General features: G+C 38.7%; 1 protein-coding gene across 2 annotated transcripts; it reads left to right on the forward strand.

The window, feature by feature from the left end:
- The first annotated feature begins 448 nt into the window (after nucleotides 1-448).
- Nucleotides 449-23,388, forward strand: SPPL2B (signal peptide peptidase like 2B). 2 transcript variants are annotated; one of them, XM_014309612.2, is made up of 14 exons: nucleotides 449-565; nucleotides 2,310-2,492; nucleotides 3,195-3,284; nucleotides 3,639-3,778; nucleotides 4,580-4,722; nucleotides 5,547-5,643; nucleotides 5,780-5,896; nucleotides 7,378-7,459; nucleotides 8,290-8,364; nucleotides 8,499-8,561; nucleotides 9,941-10,040; nucleotides 10,993-11,070; nucleotides 13,293-13,453; nucleotides 14,428-23,388. In XM_014309612.2, the coding sequence occupies exons 1-14, from the start codon at nucleotides 464-466 to the stop codon at nucleotides 14,713-14,715; spliced, it is 1,719 nt and encodes a 572-aa protein (XP_014165087.1). In that variant the 5' UTR covers nucleotides 449-463; the 3' UTR covers nucleotides 14,716-23,388. The 2 variants fall into 2 exon arrangements, with proteins under 2 accessions (XP_014165087.1, XP_030918093.1); XM_031062233.1 differs by having other exon boundaries at nucleotides 13,293-13,521; nucleotides 14,428-14,726.

Raw genomic sequence — 23,388 nt, forward strand, 5'->3', positions numbered from 1 at the left:
CTGGCTCCAGCAGCTCCACATCCTCCTGCTGTTGAGAGCCCCAGAGCTGAACAGAGTACTCCAGGTCTCATATCTGTTCTGCATTTGTCCAGCTTCTTTCCCTTGCTGTGGTTATGTACATATGTGCGCCAGTGTTGTTTGAGGTTGGCTTTTTGGTTTGTTGGGTTTGGTCTTTTTTCTTTAAACACATCCAGTATTGTTTCATTTGATTCTTTGGCCAATTGCTGTGTAGGAGGGAATCTGCCTAATATATCTAAAGCCTTTCTTTGAAGCATGATGGAAATAATAACAAATTCCACTGTACTCCCTGCACAGATATGGAAACTTTTTAGATTCTTGTTTTTCTTTAAAAATACAAAGCAGGCCAGTCAACAGCAAGTTACTCCCTTCACTTCTGATATTTTATGTAACCCAAAATTCTTGTGAAATTTTCTTACATTTTCAGGTGTGCTGTGAGTATGGGATGGTACATGTCCTTTCAGAGAAGGGGAGCAGCAAAGGAAAAGACTACTGTATTCTCTTCAACTCTCAGTGGGCCCATTTGCCGCATGATCTGGGTAAAGCTGTAAGTACCTAGCTAACTGCTGACAAAAAATGTATAGAAATGCCTTTGTTACAAGGAAACTACTGATTTCTTAGTTGGATTGGTAGAATTTGAAGCAACTGCTTTGTTTGCTCTGCCCAGAAAGTGTTTTATCTCCTAAGATCACTAGGCAGTGCTAGGATGGCAATGCTCATTTCCAGGCATTGTGCAGAGATAATGACTGTTGCTGTTCAAAACAAAAATACTCATTTTCAATGATGTGATCAATGAAACTAAAATGGCACATATCTGGGCTTGCAAAGGAGTTTTTGTAGTCAGCATGGTACAAGAAGATACCACATGGCTTTTCTTATATAGTGAACTGTGGCCTTTAGTGCTTTCTCAGTGTCAAGTGTAAGATTAGGTAGTCATAAACTGTGTCAAGCTTTTGCTGCATTATTCAAAGCTGTACGAGCTGAAAATGGAGTAAATTCTTCACTCTTTTCTGTGAGACAGTTACTGGCACTGAATGATGAAATCAGCAAATGCACTTTGAATGAGCCCCACAGAATTATTAGAGTTCCTTACCAGTGTGTAGGCAAGTCTCAGTTACTTCTGGTGGGTTTATTGCACCTCTAGATTAGTCCCTAGATACATCAGTAGTTGTCTTTGCCTTGTATAGACTCAGCTGATAAACTCTTGCACTGCATGAGGCCATGCAGTGCAGCACTCTTAGCTCACTCTGCATTTGTGTTGTGGCCCATGCTGAGACTTGCCTGCCGAGGAAGTGTGGGTTGGAGCATTTCGCTGTCTCCAGAGGTCAGGCTGGAGACAGCAGTTTTCTGAATAAGGTGGAAGCTCCTGACAACCTGACACTTCCCTTTCCCTCCTAAAACTGTAGAGTCCATTACACAGGTATTTTATGTTGTGTACCTGTGGATTTCTAATACAAACTGTTCCATTTTTTCAGGTTAAAACTTTACCTCTTCTCAAATCTGCCAGCTCACCTCAGCAAGGGCTGAGGCCTGCTTCTCTTAGCACAGCTTGGTTGTTTGGTAGATTATTGCAGTTTTCTGGTAACTTGCAAATAGAACTGGGCAAAGATGCTGGTGGTTGTTTAGATTTTGCAAGGAACAATTCATGCCAGTGTTATTTCTAAAACCTTGAAGTGTCTTTGGGATGTTCTTGTTGAAACACACCAGATTAGATGCCTTTGGGTCTGAGGAAGGGCAAAATTAAGGAATTGGGACAGGCTTGCAATGTCTCTGGATCACAAGTGGTGAGAGAAGTAGCTTAGAATCCAGTATTCAAGTACTTGGGATGCAAAATCTCAGGTCACTGGATACAGTAGGTTTCAAGATGAAAGTTTATTCCACATGCTTCTGTACTTTTATCCAGCCTGTGTTTTGGTTTCTAGCTGTTCATACTCTCCATCATCCCAGCCTGCCATTCTGCTGCCCCATCAAAGATAAAACCTTGCTGTACTCCTCCCAAATCCTGGCTCTGTGCATCAGAACAGCAATAATGCTGAAGGAAATAAATGCAAGTGAAGGTCATATCCCAAATTTTATTACCAGCAGAATTCTGTGCAATAGGGTGAAACAAGGCAGGTCCCTACATAGTAGAGAAGACTACATAGTTTCAGCTTTCATTTTGCTCTGAGAATAGTCCACCACTCCATTACTGGAAGGTTTTAAATTACTCTTTAGAAACTCTGGCTTCTGGTCTTGACTTCTTTTATTATTTTATGTTATATATATGTATTTAACTAATTTCTTTTTTTCAGTCACTCCTGCAACTGCAGGATCAGACAGCATCTGTTTTGTGCTCTCCTTCTGATGTACCTCATGGGGGATTTAATAATCAAATCCCCATGGTGATGCGAGGAAATTGCACCTTCTATGAGAAAGTGAGGCTTGCTCAGATAAATGGGGCCCGTGGGCTGCTGATTGTTAGTAGAGAGAGACTGGTAAGTTGCTTTTTATCTTCCTATGCTGCTGATACTCCTCTGATGCTAGATATTGTCTTGTCTTCAGTGCACATTGCTGGTATTTGATGTTCCTCTTTAAAGTAATTAATGCATGTGTGTTCCTGCATGTACGTATGTTGCATAATTATGTGTGGAAACCATACATCTGATGGAAGAATGAATGGAACAAGAACCCTCATTTAAGTAGGAAGGGTTGGCACAGAGCTCATGTGAAATTCAGATTAAGGGCTCAGGATTATCCTTGTTCCAAATGAAACTGGAGTCAAAGGATGAGGTTGGTTTGTGACTCCATCATACTACCACACTGAATCTAGTGCTTTAGATTCAGCTGGAGCAGTCACAGCATGTATTTTGTAAAATTAGTAGTTTTGAAAATAAAATTAGTAGGTTTGAGTCCTGGTCAATATTAGAGGTACACATCAGTCAGAAACCTGTGACCCTGATTTACAAAAAAACTGCTTGAAATTTGGTTGCTTCATTTTGCTGTTACAGTCTTATATTACTTCTGTTTTACTGGGAGCAGGCATATATTTTGACTTTTGAGTGTTTGCTGTCATTAAGTTCCCTTCTAGAGTATTTTTCAAATTAGCCAGAACAGAATTTGCAACTTTAACCCTTTTGAACCAGTAGAAGTATTTGCAGAAATAAACATATTCTTACCTGGTCTGAACTGTCTTTCAGGTTCCTCCTGGAGGTAATAGGAGCCAGTATGAAGAGATTGATATTCCTGTGGCTCTGCTTAGCTATACGGATATGTTAGATATTGGCAAGGTAAACTTGATACTAAAAGCTCTCATTTATATTATCTCATGTAAATGAGTCACTGCTCAACAGTATTAAGTCCACCTTAAGAGCTTTGAATATGTAGAGAGTATATTCATGAAGATTGCATTATTGTGTTTTGGAAAAAAAAAATCTCTTGGGAGGTTGTTTCTCATCTTTGGAATAAAATCAAAATACAGCCTGGTGCTGGAAATAAATATCACTAATAGAAGAGCCAATAGATGGCTCTTATGTGTTTATAATAAAACCTGATTCTGAGGTTGCTTAGTGAAAGTTAAGTAAGTGAACCTTTGCTAAGGTGAATTTTTGGATGTCCTTCCTAACTTGTATTTACCTCCGCAGAGTTTTGGCAGCTCAGTGAAAGGAGCAATGTATGCACCAAATGAACCTGTGCTGGACTACAACATGGTGATTATCTTTGTCATGGCAGTGGGGACTGTTGCAATTGGAGGCTACTGGGCAGGAAGCAGAGATGTGAAAAAGTGAGTAACTAAATGCAGTATACCAGTTTTCCTGTATTTTTCACAGAACCAAAAAAAAAAGGTGGTGTTTATGTAAGCATCACCTGGCAGCTCTGCTAGTGAGGTTAGGAGACACTAGGGAAAATGCTGATGTGATGTTTAAAAGGCCCTGAGCCTTGCATTGGTTTGGTCACTGTAGGATAGAGTTTAAATTGCATGTAGATTTTTTTAGGATTTTGCCATGTTAAAAGACCAAAAATTTGAAAAGCTCAGAAAGAAAATTATTAATAGGCTTCCCTTTTGCAAAAATTCACCACATAAATGCTTTGTAAAAAAATAATAAAATTTGCTTTTACTGGTAAAGGGCAAACCAAATTGATTGGATGGCTAATATATGCTATGTTTGTTACCAACTTTTAAATGAAGTTTTATGGTTACTTTTTATCAGCAAGTGGGATTGGGAGAAGGCAGTCATTGTGCCACACTAATTTTAACATTTATTTTGTACATACAACCTGATTCAAGGATTTCTTCTGAAGTTAACAAATTATTCTGTGGTAGTTTTCAAGATTCAGTTGAGTTTTTAGCAAATGAAATAGTTCTCTAGATAAGTTAACACAGCGGTTACTGGTTTATGCATTTGTGTTACAGCTGATGTTCATACCTCCATGGAAAATACTGTGTCCCGCTGACTTGAGTGGGAATCAAAGCAGCCATTGGTGTTGTTTCAACCCCTTGTGGTTTTTTGCTGAAGATTCAGCATCCTTGTTGTGTATTTTGTTCCAGAAGGAATGAACTGATGGTAGCATGTTACTCTTTCAGGAGATACATGAAGCACAAGCGTGATGATGGGGCAGAGAAACATGATGATGAAACAGTGGATGTGACTCCCATAATGATCTGTGTGTTTGTAGTGATGTGCTGCTCAATGCTCGTCCTCCTTTATTTCTTCTATGACCACTTAGGTACTCTTAAGGTTGTATTTGTATTGATACATCTTCAATATCACAAGGCTGACATCGTTCAATGTACACTTTATTGTGAAAATAATAATGAAACATCTCTCTTCTGTCATGTGTCTTCATCCCAATATGATTTAAAATACTGTAAGAAAACTCACTGAGTAGATTTCTAATCCTTCTTTTTGTGAGGTCAATCATAAAGCTTCTTTCAAACATTAAAGACTATTAAGTAGATACAGACTTAGTGTTTACTACCTTTTATTTTTGTTAAAGGTGTTCTCAGACCTATTTTTTTCTCTCCATTATTGTTCAGTTTGAAGTCAAGACAAGGATAATTTTTTTATCTTTATAAAGATTATAATTTTCTACTGATCACTTACCAGATTGACAAAACATGAGAGCCTAATGCTTCTTCATATTTTTGAGAAAGTAGTGAAACATGCATCCCATCTGTATTGATTCATTTTGCTACTTAGTGCCTTTAATAGTTCCTTATAATGCTCCTACGTACTCATAAAGAGAAGATAAATGCTTCACCATAGGTTGCCTTTGAGGCTTATGACTTACTTAAAGAAGATCAGGATAGAAGTTTTTTACTTTAAGTAGGTATTGCATAAAGTACACCTGAGTAAAAGGGGCTAGAGTTAGATACTTAAAGAGCACAAATCTAATCAATCATTTGAAGTCTCTGAATTTCTTTCACTGTTGAAATGCAAGCGTTATTTCTCATTTAGTCTTACTGACTTTCTGTTCTTTATTCAGCCAGGATATGCAAAAAGCATTTCTTGCCTTGTCCTACTTGGACTTAATACTTTTTTTCCCCTCAGTCTATGTTATAATAGGAATATTCTGCCTGGCTGCCTCGATTGGTCTTTACAGCTGTCTGTCTCCCTTTGTAAGAAGATTCCCCTTGGGAAAGTGTAGGTATGTGGCAACTTTCAAACTTTTAATAGGGAAACTTAGGTGTGGAGTTTAAAAGGTGGCTTCATGCTTCAAAGTGTTGATGAAGGAAGAGGCTATATACATAGACAACTGTAGCTTTGGTGTGATTCTTTTTCAGAATCCCAGACAACAACTTGCCATATTTTCACAAGCGTCCCCAGGTCCGGATGTTGCTCTTGGCAGTATTTTGTATCTCTGTCAGCATAGTCTGGGGAATCTTCAGAAATGAAGATCAGTAAGTGATTTGTGCTAAAATTTTTTCTGTGCTAAAAATTGTAATACACTTTATAATATAAATAACTGACATCCACAGAAGTCTACATGTATCCAGAAATTAGGAATGACAGGAAAAAAAAAATAGAGACATGCAGAAATTCTTAGTTGTTCCTTATGTGCGTCGTCTTTTTCTTGTTCATTTAAATTACAGAAAACTGTCTCTAGTTAAGCTTGAATTTCTCTGAGTCTCAGTCAGTATTCTGATCTCTTTGACTTAAGACAGCTTTTCAGAAGTGATATGGAAAGTTGGACACAAGTTGTCCAACTTACTTCTTCATGAGAATAAGAACTGATAAGATTGTCAGATCTTTAGTTTCTCTCAGCTTTCTTGTACAAGTCAGTAATTCTCTACACCCAGTGTTGCTGTAGTACCTAATTGTAGCAGGTTCTTACCACTTTTGTTAGAGGTGGATCTTTTACAGAGTGTTGTGTTTTTGTTTTTATTTGGGGTTTTTTACCTCTTACCTCACTTCCAGATATTCCAGTTTTCCCATATATACAGGTTGTGTTCATCTTCTTGGTTCATCTACTGGGGGTTCAGTATTGGAACTGAAATGCTGGCTGTGTTTCTGTTGATGATATCAAAGATGTCTGACCTGTGCTTTGAATGCATGTCAGTGCTTTTGTGGGATCTGTGTTCTGTGTGGACCATTCAATGACAGAACTCAAATCCAGGAATCATGAACTCTGAAAGACCCTTTAGAGAGATAAGTGTCAGACTGAGGAGTACAGCAGTACTATAGAAATGTTCCAAAATATTTAGGACTAGGAAATCCATTTTCTGCATCAGAGCTGAAGTGGGCCTGAGTGTTTCCTGCAAGAGCTCCATCAGCAAGTACACATGTATTGATCCAACAGCACCATCTCTCATTGTACCTAGACCATAGCAATTTTTGGGAAACCTTAGTGTTGTTTTTGTCAGATCCTACTTGTCTTTAACCCTAGCAGTTGAGAGTAGAGCAAAGAGCGCTTCTATACTCAACTTGCAAAACACAATTGAAAACCAGGCCCAGCTGTGAATTTGCCTCAGCACACAAGGGTGCACACCTACAGGACAAAGGACCCCAGCACTTCCCATTTTGGTATCCACTGACCTCATTCAGCCAGTTTTCAGTCCACCTCACTGCTCATTCAGCTAGTACTTCCTCAGTTTCTCTGTGAGGATTTTATGGAAGATTGTCAGTGGAAAGCCTTACTGAAGTCTAGATAGACACTATCACACAGATTTTCCCTCATCTCCCAGGCACTTCTTTGTGGAAGGTTATCAGATTGATGAAAAACAACTTCTCTTTTGCAAGCTCATGCTGACAACAAGGTCAATTTGAAGCAAGTACTTTGAATAAAAGGGTTTTTTCTTTGTCCCTTGTCCCTTAGTGAGGACAAGGCTTGGTCTGTTTTTCCTGCTGTTTCCTGCAAAAATGTTATTTTTCTCTTTTTAAGGTGGGCCTGGGTTCTACAAGATGCTTTAGGAATTGCTTTCTGTCTTTACATGTTGAAAACAATTCGCCTGCCTACATTTAAGGTATGAAAGTTAAACAGAAGTTATAGACTTTCAGAAGAAAGTTAAAGAGAAGTTTGCATGTATGTGTTTGAACAGAGGAGTCACTTATAATGGAGTATATTGTCTTGGAAATGCAATTCCATTCATATGTCAGCATGGAAAAAAGGGATGCAATGAGTATAATGAAGACCCAGAAGTGGCATATGATTGTTCTGTAGAATCTGTAGAGTGTTGACTAGTAAATCACACACCACCTCTTTATTTATGTATTTGGTATTTGAGTACTTTGGTGGGAGGGGGGGTGTATTTGTTCTGTTTTGATTGCTTTGATTTTGTTTTTCAAATTGACATACAACTAATGCATCAATCTAGCAGGGTTTTTTTTCCAAATCTTTCTGACCTTAGTCACTGTCCTAAGACAAAAATCAGTATTAGTCATTTATTTGCCCCTTAAGCAGCTCTTCAAACTCTTGTTTCAAATTATCTTCACCTATAAGTTTGTATAGACTGACAGTAAATGGTATATAGTGTTTCAAGCTATGCCTGCCATCTTCCAGTGCAGAGTTGCTTCATATTTCCCAGCAAACTGAAGTGGCACCATTTTCAGATTTTACACCATAAAGAATTTTGGGCAATAACATGTAATTTTGTGTTTAAGAATTACTTTATTTTATATGGTGCATGCAAGACCCTATTCCTTTATCTAAAATATTTAGGTAATAAGAAAAATACATTACTGACTTGTTTTAGTCTTTGCAAGCTTTTTCTTTTAATAGCCTTCTAATTATTAATTCTTTACTGTTTGCTAATGCCTTCTGTGTAAATACCAAATATCTTGTCTCTTCCTTCAGGGTTGTACCTTACTCCTCCTGGTTCTTTTTGTGTATGATGTATTCTTTGTATTTATCACACCTTTTTTAACAAAGGTAAGTACAGTGCTTCTCTGTTGCCTGCTGCCCACAGAGCAAAGTGTAATGACTTGTTTCTCTTTGTGTTCCTAAATGATCCCAGAGCTGCTGAGTGAAGTGCTGATTTACAATTTTCCCATTTTTTTCTTTAGACTGGGGAGAGTATAATGGTGGAGGTGGCTGCAGGCCCATCTGATTCTGCCACTCATGAAAAGGTACTGCATGTTGTCTGAAAATCTGGCACTAGCTTTCAACTATTACACTTTTAACTTCTCTAAAATTCAAGACCACAAAGCTGAAATGAAGATGCCAGTCTGAAAAGAACTTAATATGGGAATAAGAGCTCCTGAATGTTTATTCTGGAGGGGCAAAGCAGACTTGTAGTGGTTCATCGCACCAGCTTTGGTTTTCCTTTATCTTTTTTTGACAGGGTTTCAATATAAAAAAGCTGGTTAGCTCAGCTTCACACAAACATGACCACATCTGTAAATATTAACTTGTTTCTAATTAAGCATGAGCATCTTTTCCTAAAGAGATAAAACATATAATCAGTCTGTCTCTTCCCCCTCCTTCCCTTTTTTGACATTTGCTTTATGAAAAGCTGAGGCTGTAGGTAAAAGAGAGAACCACAAATTGGAGACAGAAGAAAACAGAAGTCAGTGTTCAGTGGGTTTTCACCGTTGGACAGCAGCCAATTGCATGAACACCTTACAAGATGTGGCTGACTCAGGGAGGAAAAGTATGTGAGATGTAGGAGATAGTGAGATACAGTGAACAAAACAAAAAAACTAATCAGTAGGAAAACCTAGTTATGTTAATGTAAGGATTAATGTGATCTATTTCAGCAATGAATGTAATAGTGTCATGTGAGAAAATAGCAAAGAAAATAGTTGTTTGCAGGATGTGGATCAATCCATACAGTCCATGCTAATTTCTTTGACTTCCTTTGTTCTTCTCTCCTGTACCCCTTTAGTACCCCTTTGGATTCAACTTTATGCACAGAAAGAATTGTATAAAACAGTATGTCATGAAAGTCATGAAAGTATAAGTATATAAAATTATTTTGGCACTAATATAGGAAAAGAAAAAAGAAAGTTTCTTTAATGTACTGTAATAAAGAAAATACAGGTTTGCAATGGACTGTGGCAGACTGTGCCTCACATTGCAATTTATGTAATAAATAGGAACACAGGGGTTAGGGAAGAGTCTTTAAAGTGATTTGAAAAATTACTTTTTAAAATTACTCATGTCTTGGTCTTCTGAGACTTTTATTGCACCCAGGTGAATGAACTGTATAAATTATTATTTCCTACGCATGTAGCAGCTTACCTAAATTTTGTACATACCTGCAGCTAAAGCAGAGTTGATACCCAATTGTATGTGAAAACTTTGAAGTTAACCTGGTATTTAGAAAGTATTTCATTGCTCCCATCTTAAATGCATTTTGTTAGTTGTCAGTAATATTGTATATAATGAATGTATAAAAAGATCCATTTGATGTATTTGAAACTTGCACTTTGAGTACAACAGGAACAAGTTCTGGTAGGTAGTGTCACTGTGCTTTTCATCAGACATGTGTCTCTCTCAATCCAAGCTCCCAATGGTCCTGAAGGTTCCACGACTGAATTCCTCACCTTTGGCTCTATGTGACAGGCCTTTTTCTCTCCTAGGATTTGGAGACATTTTAGTTCCAGGTATTGTTTAGCATGTTAAGAATTTTACATGTTGCATTGTCATATTAGTTTATTCTTCTTGTACTCCTGCTTCAAGTAGTGGGTTAGATTTGACTACTATAAACCTGGTAAATTTTCAAGTATAGGGTTTTTTTGTGCACTATTCACCTTTTCAACAAGAAAAATGCACATTAATCTCATGGTTCACTTTCACATGCAGTGATGTCAAGAAATGTAGAGAAATTGCAGGAGTAGATTTAGCAACTGATTCTACACTATAAAGCATCTTTGATAGTGTGGTGATAGAGGAAATTATTTGTCCATTTGCACACGGATTAAGTACAGATGCCTGACCACTCAAAACTTCCTAACTGTTAGTCACACTACACCCAGTATTTCTGCCACACTTTCTCTCAAATTTGATTTTAGATAGTATGTAGAGCTATCCCTGGCATCACTGCAGATGAAAAAATTATGCGCCTTCTGGCTTTCAGATTTCTTCTGCAAAATAATTACTTTCTTGTATTTTGGGAAATATTAACTCTGTCATGCCCATTAGTCTCCCGGCCTCCCCCCAACCTGAAGCAGGCATAGTCATTAACCATAAAATTCTACTGTCTTCAGTACCAGCTCGAAGGGCTGAACTTACTCTTGCTCTTGTTGTGAACACTGTATTTTTGCCAATGATTAGTAGGGATGAGGTGACATTTTTATCTATGATCTGCATGTTTGTAGCTGTGTATTTTACTTTTGGAGTGCTTCCAATACAAGGGGCTTGCACCATCAGATAACTGGTTTGTAAATTGTGCAGCCTCCTGGATATGTTGTCATGGTGCTTATACACAGGGTGCCAAGGAAGTTTTTTGGGAAAAAAAAGTTCTTGCAAGTTCCTAGCTGGTTTGATGGTTTTATTTTTATCATGAAGTGTGTGACTAGGTTGAAAGCATATTGTAACTGTTCTTTCTTTTCCTAGGCTTACTGGTAGCCTATTGCCATAGATTTGATATTCAGGTGCAGTCATCCAGAGTCTATTTTGTAGCCTGCACAATAGGTATGTACCACAGTGCCACCTGAACACAAGACCTACAGGAGTGGCTCCCTCTAAAAGCATGTCATCAGTCTTGCATGGCATAGTTTGGGGGTTTTATCCTGTTCCTCCTTTTATTATTAAGCAGAAACATTTTGCAAAGTGCTTTCAAGGCTAGATCTTCCATCACCAAACTAACTGATGTTGCTTTTCTGAGCTGTTTTGCCTGCCTTACATGAGGGGAGCTCTTGTTACCATGGCTGCCAAGGGTCTCAGTCTACCCCTTGTAATTACATGTGCTCATCTACTCATCATGGTTTCTTGATTCATGAACCTTTGAGTTTATCGTGCATGAGAATTCAGGTTCAGGGATATCATCCTTTGACTTTGTTCTTAATTTCTTGTGTATTCTTAAAATCTATAACCTATGATTTATGGAATTTTATTATGATGACTATAACAGCTCTGGATAAGCTTTCTTTAGTTTGTAAAATCCATGGAGTTATGTGCCATGAACACACATGAATAGGATCTGACAGATTCCTGTTGTCTTTCTTACAATGTACTTCTGCTAGCAAAGACTTCTAATGCTTGCAGTGAATTTCATGAGAAATTGTCATTAACAACTTCTTTAGAAATTCTTTTGAAAAAATATCTAGGTTCACGGACACTTCTAGCAGGGGTAGAGAGATGCTTTTATTGATGTTCCAAATCATTGTCTCATATATAGTAAAACAAAATTGTTGTCTTATCTGGTACTTTAAAAATATGTTTGCAGAAATCAGAAAATGTTGTATTGATGAAGAGGCAGCAGTGTGCTATTGCAGCACTGGGAATGAGCCACATACAGGGCTGAGTTAGCAAGATGTAGTCAGCAGTTATGAGAGGAGTGATTATTCCTCAAAATTTGTCACTTAAGACTGAGTTAAGCAGGATCCTTGGTGCCAGACAGACATTGACATGCTGGAGTAAATCCAGTGGAGACCGTCAGGATGGACGAAGACTGGAGCACAGGGTTGTAAAAAGAAGAGAAGGCAAAGAGGAGATTCTGTTGCTTCCCACAGCTGCCTAATGGGAGACTGCAGAGAGGACACAGAGGCTTTTCCTACAGGTGTGAGGCAATGGACTTAAATCATTATAAGAAACAATAAGAAATAATTATATATACAGAACTCTCAATAATAACAGAATATGCCTCTGCCCAAAAAGCATTTTCAAGAGCTGTAAAAAGTTATTGATTATTCTAATCACAGCCCTCTGAGATCATCAAGTCCAGCCAGTCCCCCAGGACTGCCAAGCCCACCTCTAACCATATCCCCAGATGCAAAATCCATACATCTTTTAAATCCCTGCAGAGATAAATACTCCATCACTGCTCTGGGCAGCTGTGCAAGGACTGGAAAACCTTTTATGGGAGGAAGCTCTGCCTAATATCCAATCTAAACCTCCCCTGGCAGAACTTGAGGCCCTGTCCCTTGTTCTCTGGGAGCCCACCTGGCTGCACCCTCCTGTCAGGGAGTTGTGGAGAGTGAGGAGGTCCCCCTGATCCTCCTTTTCTCCATGCGGAGCTCCTTTCCCAGCTCCCTCAGCTGCTTCTCTCGACCCTTCCCCAGCTCTGTTCTCTTCTCTGGACAGCCCCTCAATGTCTTTCTTGACTTTCTGAAGAAAAATCTGGAATCTGGATCTGAAGAAAAAGTTGGATTGACTTCATTGTCTTGAAAATGTAATTGAAAATAATTACATTAGGAGATCCAAGCTACTTCTGTTCTACTAAATAAATTTTGCCACATTTATGCAGAAATTAAATAGAAAGCAATAAAAACATATAACCTAGAGCAGGCTGGCTTTTTTTTTTAGCTGTGTGGCAGGATAGGAAGAAACAGCTAAAGCCAACCCAAACAAGAAGCACATTATAGTGGTCAAAATATTTGTCTGTATCTGCTGAGTTCATAAATATAATATGATGCACAATATTTCATATATTTATTTTGCTTAAGGTAATTATTTAATTGTACAGTATGGACTAGGCCAATCACACTACTTTCACGTTATCAATAGAAAAACTGTAGTATTCCATGTTTACATGGTGTAAATAATGCTAAAGAGGCCTGAAAAACTTCTGGAGATGTTGTACATATTGCTTTAAAAAAATTCCAGTGAGAATGCTCCATTAGCCAGTTATTTAGTGGTGCTTTAGCAAAGCTATATCTGAATAACTGTGTTTTGCTGGGTTTGTTTTCTTCCAGCATATGGCATAGGCCTTCTTGTGACCTTTGTTGCCTTGGCACTGATGCAGATGGGCCAGCCTGCTCTCCTCTACCTGGTGCCCTGTACTCTCCTCACCAGCTTGGTGGTGGCCCTTTGGAGAAGGGAGCTTGCCATGTTCTGGACGGGCAGCGGCTTTGCGGTGAATACCAGTTTGATATGAGTGTCTTCAGGAAATACTAATATTATAGAAACCTAACTAGAATTAAAGTTGAGTAAAATATTGCAGTATTCTCACACAAACACAGAGATTTTGGTTTTGCTTGATTGTTTGCTTTTTAAAATAATTTTTTTGCCTCAGTAAGTTTTTCTGGTTTTCGCAATGTTTATGGCCACTTAAATCAGAGTAGTGAAAAATAAAGTAGACTTGTCCATCCTTGATTCTCCCAAAATGTTACTTGTTTGATCTCTCTTGAAAGTATCAGTAGTAGTAAAAGGTTATAATATTATATAAAATGTGGGGTTTAGTACTATATAAAATATACCCTTAAAATGCTGTCTTCTATTTTTTCATAGCATATTGTTTATGAAGGTGGAAATGTTGTTCGGTATTGTAAATTACCCCTTTGTTTCACTGTGCTGCAAGTGAAATTAACTTGATTCAAAAAGAAATTATTTCTATCATGCATTATTTTAGTTTTTGAATACTTACTAGAAGGCCAAACATGTGAAGCTGGAGGTTCCCCCAGTGAGTTTTATTTTATTATTCAACTATTTGTGATAACTTTCACAAGCTTCCACTAGAGAAATTAATTTAATTGTTAGAGATCATCTGAAATGTTATGTAAAAGTTGTCAGTTCTTGTACAGTGATAGTAAACGTGGGCAGAACTGGATAGTGGCCAAGGACCAAGTGCCTGTTGCTGCCTTATCAGCAGAGCACATCTGAAACTGGTGAGGAGCAATCACTCAGGAAGCAAACACTTTTCTGGAAGGAAGAATTCTCCTGGTGTCCTATAAAACACAAAGAAAGGATAACTGTATGCATGTCCACTGCTGGAGAATGGTAACAGAGTTGATGGACCTTTAATCTTCCTCTTGTATGACCATTACCTTGGATAACTGGACACAATAGTTCTTGTTTTCCATCATTTTGACTGTGATCTTCCATTTACAGAAAGACCTACCTCAGCCTCCTGTGGTGATAGCTCCTGTCAACTGCCCTCAGCTTCCCAAAGACAGCAGTGTGCCAGCCTCTCAGCAAGACACAGAGCAAATGACCAACCCCACCCTCCACGTGAAGGAGCTGCACGGCTCTGCCTCGGCTGAAGAGGAGCTGGCTGATCCCAGCACAAAGACAGACCAGTCAGAAATCTCTGTGGCCCACAGTGAGGAACCAGCTGCTCAGAATAAGGATGACCTTGAAAGCAAATGCCTAAATGCAGAACAAAACCAGTTGGAATAAGTGATGTGATAAGAACTCCTTACTTTCCCTCACAAACATACGTAAAACCAGTATGTATTTAGAACTGGTTTAGTAGGGTTTGCTTTCATTGAGGAACTTCACTAGGAGTCTGATCATCAAATCCAACAAGGAATGTTCTGTCTCCGGCTTTGGTACAGCTATATACTTAAAACACCTTTCTGATATATGGTGCTCTCCAGGAGTTCTGATGTGTGGGTTTCAATGATTGCTGTTAGTGAATGCCTTTGACCATTTGTTCCCTTTGCATTAGAGCAGGGTGGCATCAAGAGTCTTTATTTACTCTGTGCTTGTATGGCTGTTCCACTGCTTCACCATGATGTAGGTTAACATGGAGGAAAAGCATTGAATAAGTCTGCTACAATGCTTACTTGAGAGAAATATGGTCTGGTTGTTTGTTGTTGGGTTTTTTTTGGGCACTTTCCCTATTGTCACCATTTACTTTACTTCTCCTGACTTGTCAAAGCCATTGATATAAGGGAATGCATTATTATAAACTGACATTCAGGAAATGCAGAGAATGGTTAAATTACCATTACTCCTAAAGGCTTTATGCTACCATGATGCATTAAATGCATCTCTTAAATTTTTGTCTTTGTTTTTACTTCTAGGAACCTGAGCTACTAGTCTAGTTTAAAAGGCAGGGTGAGTAGAGCTCTGGGAAGCTTTCTAGGCATTCATATGAACTCTTAAGGGCTCTGATAGTAAACAGGGTTGGTCACAGAATAATGCCTGGAAGCAAATGCATATTAGGAATGTTTAGAAATAAAATATAAGCCAAATAGGTGAAAAAAAAATTAGGTAGTAGCACTATACTAAGCTTAACAGGCAGTATTTTCATTGGGAAAATGTTAAAGTGCAAATGTTCTTATGTTTGGGGCTTTGAGCTTCTATTTGTTCTTCATACAAGGAATATAATTGTGATTTCTGATTCTGAAGAAAATAGTCTGATTTTTCATTCCCAACGGAGCACATATGGTGCTAGAGACAGGTGTGATTTAAGAGCTACTTGCTACTCAGTAACTTACCAACTGCCTAAATCATGTTTTGTCTTTGTCCCAAGAATAGCCAAAGCATAGTCTGTCAGGTTCTGGAATGAACCTGGGAGCTCACTTATTATTTTGTCTTTCTTGCTACATTGTGAAGGAATTTGTGAATTTAAAAATTTTGGAGTGCAGCTGGTCTTACTTCATATTCCTGAAATTGTTTGTTTTCTTGTATAACATGATTGAGTCTTTTATGCATCAGCTTTTGTACATAGAAAGATGATGGGATTTGTGTATTGTTCCATCTAAGTACATTTGGCTTTATCAGAGGAGTCTGTTCTGCACTTATGTTGCAATTCCAGAAAGCCTCAAACATTTCACACAAAAACTGAAATAGAAAATTGAAGTATTATAGGATCCTTGGATATGATTCCAGATTGCATGGAAGAAATACTCTAGAGTATTTGGGAGCCCAAAATGTAATTTACAAAAGTATTGTTGCATTGATGCAATCAGAGGCATTGCTGTTAAATTGAGAATCTCCACTTGGCATGTTGAATTGGACTTGAAAGGCTCTCTTTTCAAGAATGTCAGTTAAATATCAGCCATTGTCTTTTTGGCTAGATCTTCCAAAATTTTGCCCTGTGCTTTTTGGATGAAAGCTTTTGTGGACAATGGTAGCATTCTGTCTCTAGAATTGAGCAGCTTTCTCTAAAACCACACTCCGGCCTCAGAGTTTTACCAGCTTCTGCTTAAAGCTTTGAACCTTGTCTGATAGGATGATTTATGAAGTTTCTTGGAAGGCTCCCTGGGTCCAATGGCCAACACAATGTTTAATTTACAAATTGCCCTGATGGAGGATAGTACTAAAGCAATCTGCTTTTCAGTCTTCTCTTTAATGGACCCTTACTTTGGCCAGCAGTAACCTGAACCAGTTATTACTAATAAAAAGCAACAGAAACATTTTACTGAAAACTTCAATTAGCTGGATTATGGCTTAAGTCTTTGTGTAAGTATGGTTATTAAATTAAGAAAGCAATCTTGTGTTTAATGAACTTGACAAATAGCAAGGTAAGTTGGAGACTGACTTAAAGTTCTGTTGGTTTTTGCCTTGATCATCTCTTAGTCAGAATGTTGTTTGGAGTAGCTTTCTACATATTTAAAAGCCAGTAGCTTTCTGATGACGAAGCATTAGGTATTATCATCTACTTGAAAGCGTACTTTCACATTTGTTCTCCTGTGTGGTTAGGAAACAGTTTATTTCAGATTGTTCATAGCTCAGTTAAAACAGAGGAACTGGTCACACTGAACTAGGCATTTCACAGTTGCATTCTGGACATTCTGCTTCACCTCAGGTTTTGAGGAATTTCCATCTATTTTGAAGTGTAATTTTTTTCTCTCCCAAACAACAAAGAATGTAGGAAAAAAAATCCCAATTTCTTCCCAGTGCAGTACCTCCAGATAAATTATGTGACATGGTAACAATTTACAGACTTTGACTATCTCAGTACTGTACAAATCAGGTGACCCTGGTGCTCGAGTTCAGCTGTGAGTGTTTGGACCCTGATCCTTGGGCAGATCAATCCCTTCCATCAAACAACAAGGCTGTATTTTTTTATCTTTAAAAAACTTCCCTGATCAGCTTAATTTAAAACTTAATGTTGTGTAGGAGAATATGCCTCTCAGTTCAATGTGACTGACTCTGATTTTATTTGATGATTTCTGATACACATTCCACACCAAACTTGAGTTTTAATACTTGAAGTAATTAAAGTAATATTAATGTTAAAAATAATGTTGATAGGCTTCTTGTTTATGTCATTCACATACTAAGCCTTATCTGTCTAAAAATTCAGTAAGGGTTCTGTTCCTGAGAACTTGTATATGTTCAGGGGAAGCACTTCTTTTAGTCAAAAAGAAGAAAAAAACCCAAACAAACACAAAAACCCCAGTAACAATCAACACCACTAAACCAAAAATCCATTTGAGAAAATTTGACTCTTTGGATCACCGAATGAGGGTCAGATTCCTTAGTCAGGTGTTTGTTTTGGTCTGTTCCCTGCTGAAGGATTGCCCAAATGCAGCTGAAGGTAGAGTGGAATATGAAAGACTTTACTGAGGATGACAAGAGAAAAGTATCCCAAACCCTCTTTGAATTTTGCAGATTTTATTTTTCTTGTCAGAAATGAAGAGCATTTTAAATTAAATATATAAAAAAGAAACATAAAAGAATAGACTTGAAAATATATTCTATGTTTACCAGTGGCACTAAAATAAAAGTGCATCCACATATGTAAGAATTACACTTACAAAAATATTAAACATTTTCTCTAAACTCGGACAGATGCCAGACAACAGAAAATCTGCTGCACAGTGTGTTTTCCAAAAGATTTATTAACATGCTTCATAGAAAACTTCATTTAGAAAACTGTTTGTTTGTTTCCATATTTCTTGAACATTTTCCATGGTCTTGGATAATTGGTCAAGCTTTTCCTTCAGAGGATGATGCTCTTTCCTTACGGTACCCCTCAATATGGCTCTTTTAAGAATGTCTTGACAGTGTTTTTCAACCATGCACATTTCAGTGTTTCAGCTTTGATTTTTGCCTTCCCGCTGCATTGTTCCAACTGGGAACAGATCATGACTACCATGGTAGTGCCTGTTGACTTCTGAGTATGCTGGAAAGTGTTGCTGACATTAATGAATGCTGCAGTTATTAATGAATTTATCTGCCTCGGGGAGATGCTGTGAATTTACTTGCAGCTCTTTAAAAAAGCCAATATTGGATGTTTGAGAACAGTGTTGCCTTGAAGTCAAAGCTCATGTGTGCTGTTTTAGTGCAAGATCCAGTGCTTTTGTTCTTGTCTTTAGCCCCATGGCTGTGTATGTGTTTCTGGTTTGTTGCACTACACAGGCTGTATAGGATGTAAAGCCCATGATACTTCTTTTTAACAGCAGCTTCATCAACTGTCCATGAACAAACCAGAGTATTTTGTACATGCTTTCATCATTTGGTGTGTTATTTGTAGTGTACTGAAGGCTGAGTATGCTGGCCAAGCAGCAATGTATACAACTTATGATTAAGTTGTATAACTTGGCACATAGCACATTGACACAAATGTGAAATACAGACATACCAGTAGATCCAAATACACATCCAAAGCCTGCAGATATGGTGCTTTTTTCCATGACAAGTATTATCTCTGATATTTTAAAAAGAATGTAGGGCTGTGTCTTCAGGCAAATGAGGGCAGGTACTATTTTCAGAGGTCCAGAAAACATCATCAACAAGGAACAATTAATCTTTAGGTCTTTTAATCTTGCATGTGGTTTCCTAGCTGGGGCAAGACATGAAGAACAGAGCTGCGCTAACAGCTTTTCAATTTAGGTTTTTGCCAGTGGTGCTGGGTAGGGTGGAGAAAGGGAAAAAGCCTGAAGATTACTCAGAAAGCATGAGGAGACACTGAACAAGAAAGGCAGTGGAAGAGTTTACTACAAAGAGATCTAAGGGCATGATAAATACCCAAAAATCTGAAAGGCTGCTGCAAATTGGGAAGACAGTTTGTCAAGTAGGGATGACATTAGAATTAATAGACTTAATAAGGAAATTTTGGTGCTGGCGATAGGAAAAATCCAGGAGTGGCTGACAGGTGAGGGGCTCAGCAGGACAGGGCAGTGCCCAGTGCATGAGCTCCCTTGGTTCTGCCAGGAGAGAACTGAACCACACCAACCAGAGTAATTTCATGCCACTGGCAGTTGTGGCCAGCCAACAAGCCCTGTCCTCCCTGTCGAGATACAGTTTGAGGGTCAGGATTCCTGGTTTTAATGAAGGTATAGCTGAACTTCATCCCAGAGTACTCAGTTTATATTCAGGAATGCTGTCAGGGTGTTCTGTACCAACTGTTATGGACAGTTCAGCTCTTGTGAGACAAATACTGCATTTTCTGCTGCTTAAAAGTGATAAATATTTTGGAAAGCACATAAATTTTAGTCTTTTTTGTTTAATTATGTTTAATTTGTTGAATTCCTTCTGGCAGACTGGAACATTTTCAGAACAAGACAGCTTAGTGTGCTACCAGAAGCTTCCTTTGGCCAGTGGCATAAAAGAATTTTCTTTTCACTGATCCTCTCTATCATCTCTATCAATGATGTGCTCTTCTGTGAGGGTTCCACCTTTTCCAGTTTTGCAGTTAAATATTCAGATTATGTGGAATAAAGATGGCATTTTGCGATCTGTAGACTAGTGATAGGTGATGAATAATGTGTTTAAATTGGATTTTCTTGAATTGGGAACTAGTGTACTGTACACAATAATCTATAATTTCAGGAACTAGCAGAGGAATTAACTTCATGTGATGCAGGGGCTCAGGCTTGGTTCTGTTTGCCAGAAGCTCTTGGTGAGTCCAGCAGCCAGGGGTTACAGGTGCACGGGCTGCTACAATTATTTGGAGCTACCTTCCTTAGGTGAAGGTGGCATTACAGTTTTATCCAAATTTCTCATAATATTTTTCTGCATGTCAGCATGCAAGTTTAGCTGCAGATGGCAAACTTCATCCAGGTGTTTGTCTCTGAAAAATTCTGAGATGATCTGCTAGCTAGATTTTTTTTGCTTAAGAACTGCTTCCTGCCGACAGACATGCATTGTATGTTGTGAACTGACTTTGAGTGTTTCATGTAAATATTGGTCAGCTGAAAATATGCAGAGACATGGTTTCAAAGTAAACCAGTTCATCACCAGCTTATGCCCCATCCCTGGAAGTTCAAAGCTAGGTTGGATGTAGCCCTGAGCAACCTGAATCTAGTGGATGGCATCCCTGCCCATGGCAGGGGCTAGAATGAGATGATCTTAAAGGTCCCTTCCAACCCAAACCATTTTGTGATTCTAAGATTCTGTCATAACTCCTAAAAAAATTGATGGCTTGGGCTGGTAGAAGCCCTGCAGTAGCCAACACCTCATAGTCGAGTGCTGCTGAAAGATCTCCAGCCCTGAGAATGTGACACTTGGCATGAGCACCAACAGCCTGTTGTGCAGCAAGGCCAGAGAGGGTTCCCAGAGCCTGACCCTGGGGTAGGGCTGCACACAAGACTCCTATCTGATGTTTTCAATACACTAACTTCTTCCTTGAGCTAGAGGTTTGGAATGGATAGAAATAGCTCTTTTCTTCTGAAACATATGTCTGTAGTCAAGAAATTGCCATAAACCTGGCCCTTCTCCACTGTGGATCCAAGCCTTGAGCACTGGGATGGTGGAGAGCTGGTGCTCTTTGAGGAGGAGCACAGTTCTTCACATGCATTCCCCAGCAAGGAACCAGAAGAGAATTTTATTGTTCTGCTCTGACTGAAGTTGTTCTGATTTATGTTGAAGAAAAACTTCAAAATAGTGGTTCAGGTTTAGTTTGACAAAGTAAAAAACAACCCATAGTGACACAGTTTAATTTGGTTTGGATCACAATCTACTTTTTTCATAATCAGTAGTGGAGACTACAAAAAATGTTTATCAGAGATGTTACAGCAGACCCTAAGCTGGCAGCAAGCCTGTGTGGGAAACAGGCTGACTGCTCTGATGGCCAGTTAGTGCTGTGCTCTGCCTGTGCTGGGGTGAGCATGTCACCAATTTGTCTTCAGCTCATACTTTGCCACTTGTCTCCACCAACCTTTTGACTCTCACTGAGAGTCCCACAGCCAGCACTGGTTACGGGAGAGCAAGAAGGAATCTCTGTGTCACAGAGCACTCCTGGTGCTATAGGAAAGGCATGAAATGGAATTGACCACTGTTCTCAGCCTGGGGCCTGGGCCACATGCTGCGTTCCTCACGGGGCTGAACACAAAAAACCTCGATCCTAAAGCCACTGATAGGAACTGTGAGCTCTGGTACTTTCAGCCTAGCAACACAGGAAAGCGAAGCCTAAGAAAAATCTGAATTTACAGCCCTGCCCATGGATGCTGTGTTCATTGCTGACCATGTTCCTTCAAGGCTGGAGGAACTGGGGTCTGATAGGCTTCCAGCAAGCCACGAGCCCCCCTGTGACCCCTGCTAATGTTACTTTACTAAAACTGCATCAGAAATGCTTTGGATGTGGATTGGTGGGAAGCTGGAAGCAAAAATTTCAAGCAGTACAAAGATGATTTAGAAGCTAAGACCCATTTGGATGCTTGACAGTAGCTGCTTTTAGAGAGGAAGTTGATTCTTGGAGATAACATTATCCGTCTTAAATGTCTGGTGTCTTTGTGGAAGGACTTTGTAATGGTGTTCAAATAGTAGTATGTAGGATAGTGTATGAAGAGTGCAACCTAAAAGATTGTTAAATTTAGCACTTGCAAATGCATCTGTTTACCTCTACATATGTACGCATGAAGAATAAACTTTAAGCTCATTTCAGGCACTGAAGGAAAGATTTTCTCTTGATCCAATGTGTTACATGTTTTTGCTGTTGTAAGATCTTCTATGCAGCTTGGCCCCTTAATAATTAAAAAAAAAAAAATTAGAAAAAACCCACATTAAAAAACACTCCCTCCCTCCATAAAAAGAACAGCTAAGGAAGTTGGCCAGTGTGGGAGACTGGTATGAAAACTTACTTGGAGTATTTTTCCTGCAAAAAAATATTCAAACCCACAAGCTATGGAAATGAAGTGCAGATGGGACATAAAGAATGAGGAATTGAGTTCTCTGTAAGGATGTAGTCAGTGATGTTGATACAATGAATGTCATTCCCTGAGTCCCTCGTTCCTATCTTGTATCTCCTTTACCTCGTCAGTCAGTCTGTCAATGGCATACACCACGTGGATCAGTCCCACAGCTGTAGCTGATTGTGGGGTTGTTGATTCCCCATGGGAAGAGGGTCCCTCTCCCCTAACTCAGGCTACTACTTGATGACTTGCAAAATTGTGCATATTGCATGATATCTGCAAGGATAGATAAATCAGTAATCTTCTATCTATGGTACCAAGATACTTTTTTCTGCTGTTATTGTTTGCAAGTAGTAGGAAGTACAGACTGTGTCACCTCATGGATCCCTTCCTGTGCTGACACTAGGAGAGAGCCATTGCAAAAACCAAGGGAAAAAGCAAGTTTGTTTCTAAGTAGTAAAAAAACATTTTTTGCAAACATTTCTGTTTTTCCAAAACTGTAGGTCTTACCATAGTACATGCATCTGATTTTCAGTTCAGTCTGGGTGGCCTTTTCCCACCCTATGTCTGTATGGATCTTTATGGTTTTGATACCAGCCCTCCCGCTGGCTGAATTACAGCCTTCTATCCAATTGCACAGCACATCATTATATATATTTTTTTAAATATGTAAATACATTGTAATACATAGGATTTCCAGTGACCAGACGTAGATTAACTTTCCTTCTGTGATGTAACATGGGAAAAACCCTATTTCAAAATTAACGAGGATGGCAGAATCTTAAGACAAACAGATGAGAAATATCCCAAGGGTTTCTGCAGAGTGAATTTTCTATGGAATAAGGAAGCCCGATTCGGGCATATATAGATACAATGAAAGAAAGCAAGCTTGAAATTGACTGGTCAGCTAGTCAAATTGCAGGTGTTTAGTTTTTTCTTTCTGTTTTGCTTTTAAAAAACACTGGAATTTCCTTTAGTCTGTTTTAGTTTAAAACTGTAAAAAATTTCTAAAAGTGTCAAATAAAGTTACCTAATTTTTGAA

The sequence above is a fragment of the Geospiza fortis genome, unplaced genomic scaffold, assembly GCF_000277835.1.
Source record: "Geospiza fortis unplaced genomic scaffold, GeoFor_1.0 scaffold254, whole genome shotgun sequence".
NCBI lineage: Eukaryota > Metazoa > Chordata > Aves > Passeriformes > Thraupidae > Geospiza > Geospiza fortis.

Bases quoted from the DNA above. Each gene is read 5' to 3' on its own strand.
- SPPL2B (XM_014309612.2), top strand. From the start codon at position 464: ATGGTACATGTCCTTTCAGAGAAGGGGAGCAGCAAAGGAAAAGACTAC. The intron at 5,644-5,779 runs GTATGTGGCAAC...ATTCTTTTTCAG, and splicing joins TTCCCCTTGGGAAAGTGTAG to AATCCCAGACAACAACTTGC. The intron at 8,365-8,498 runs GTAAGTACAGTG...TTTTTTCTTTAG, and splicing joins TCACACCTTTTTTAACAAAG to ACTGGGGAGAGTATAATGGT.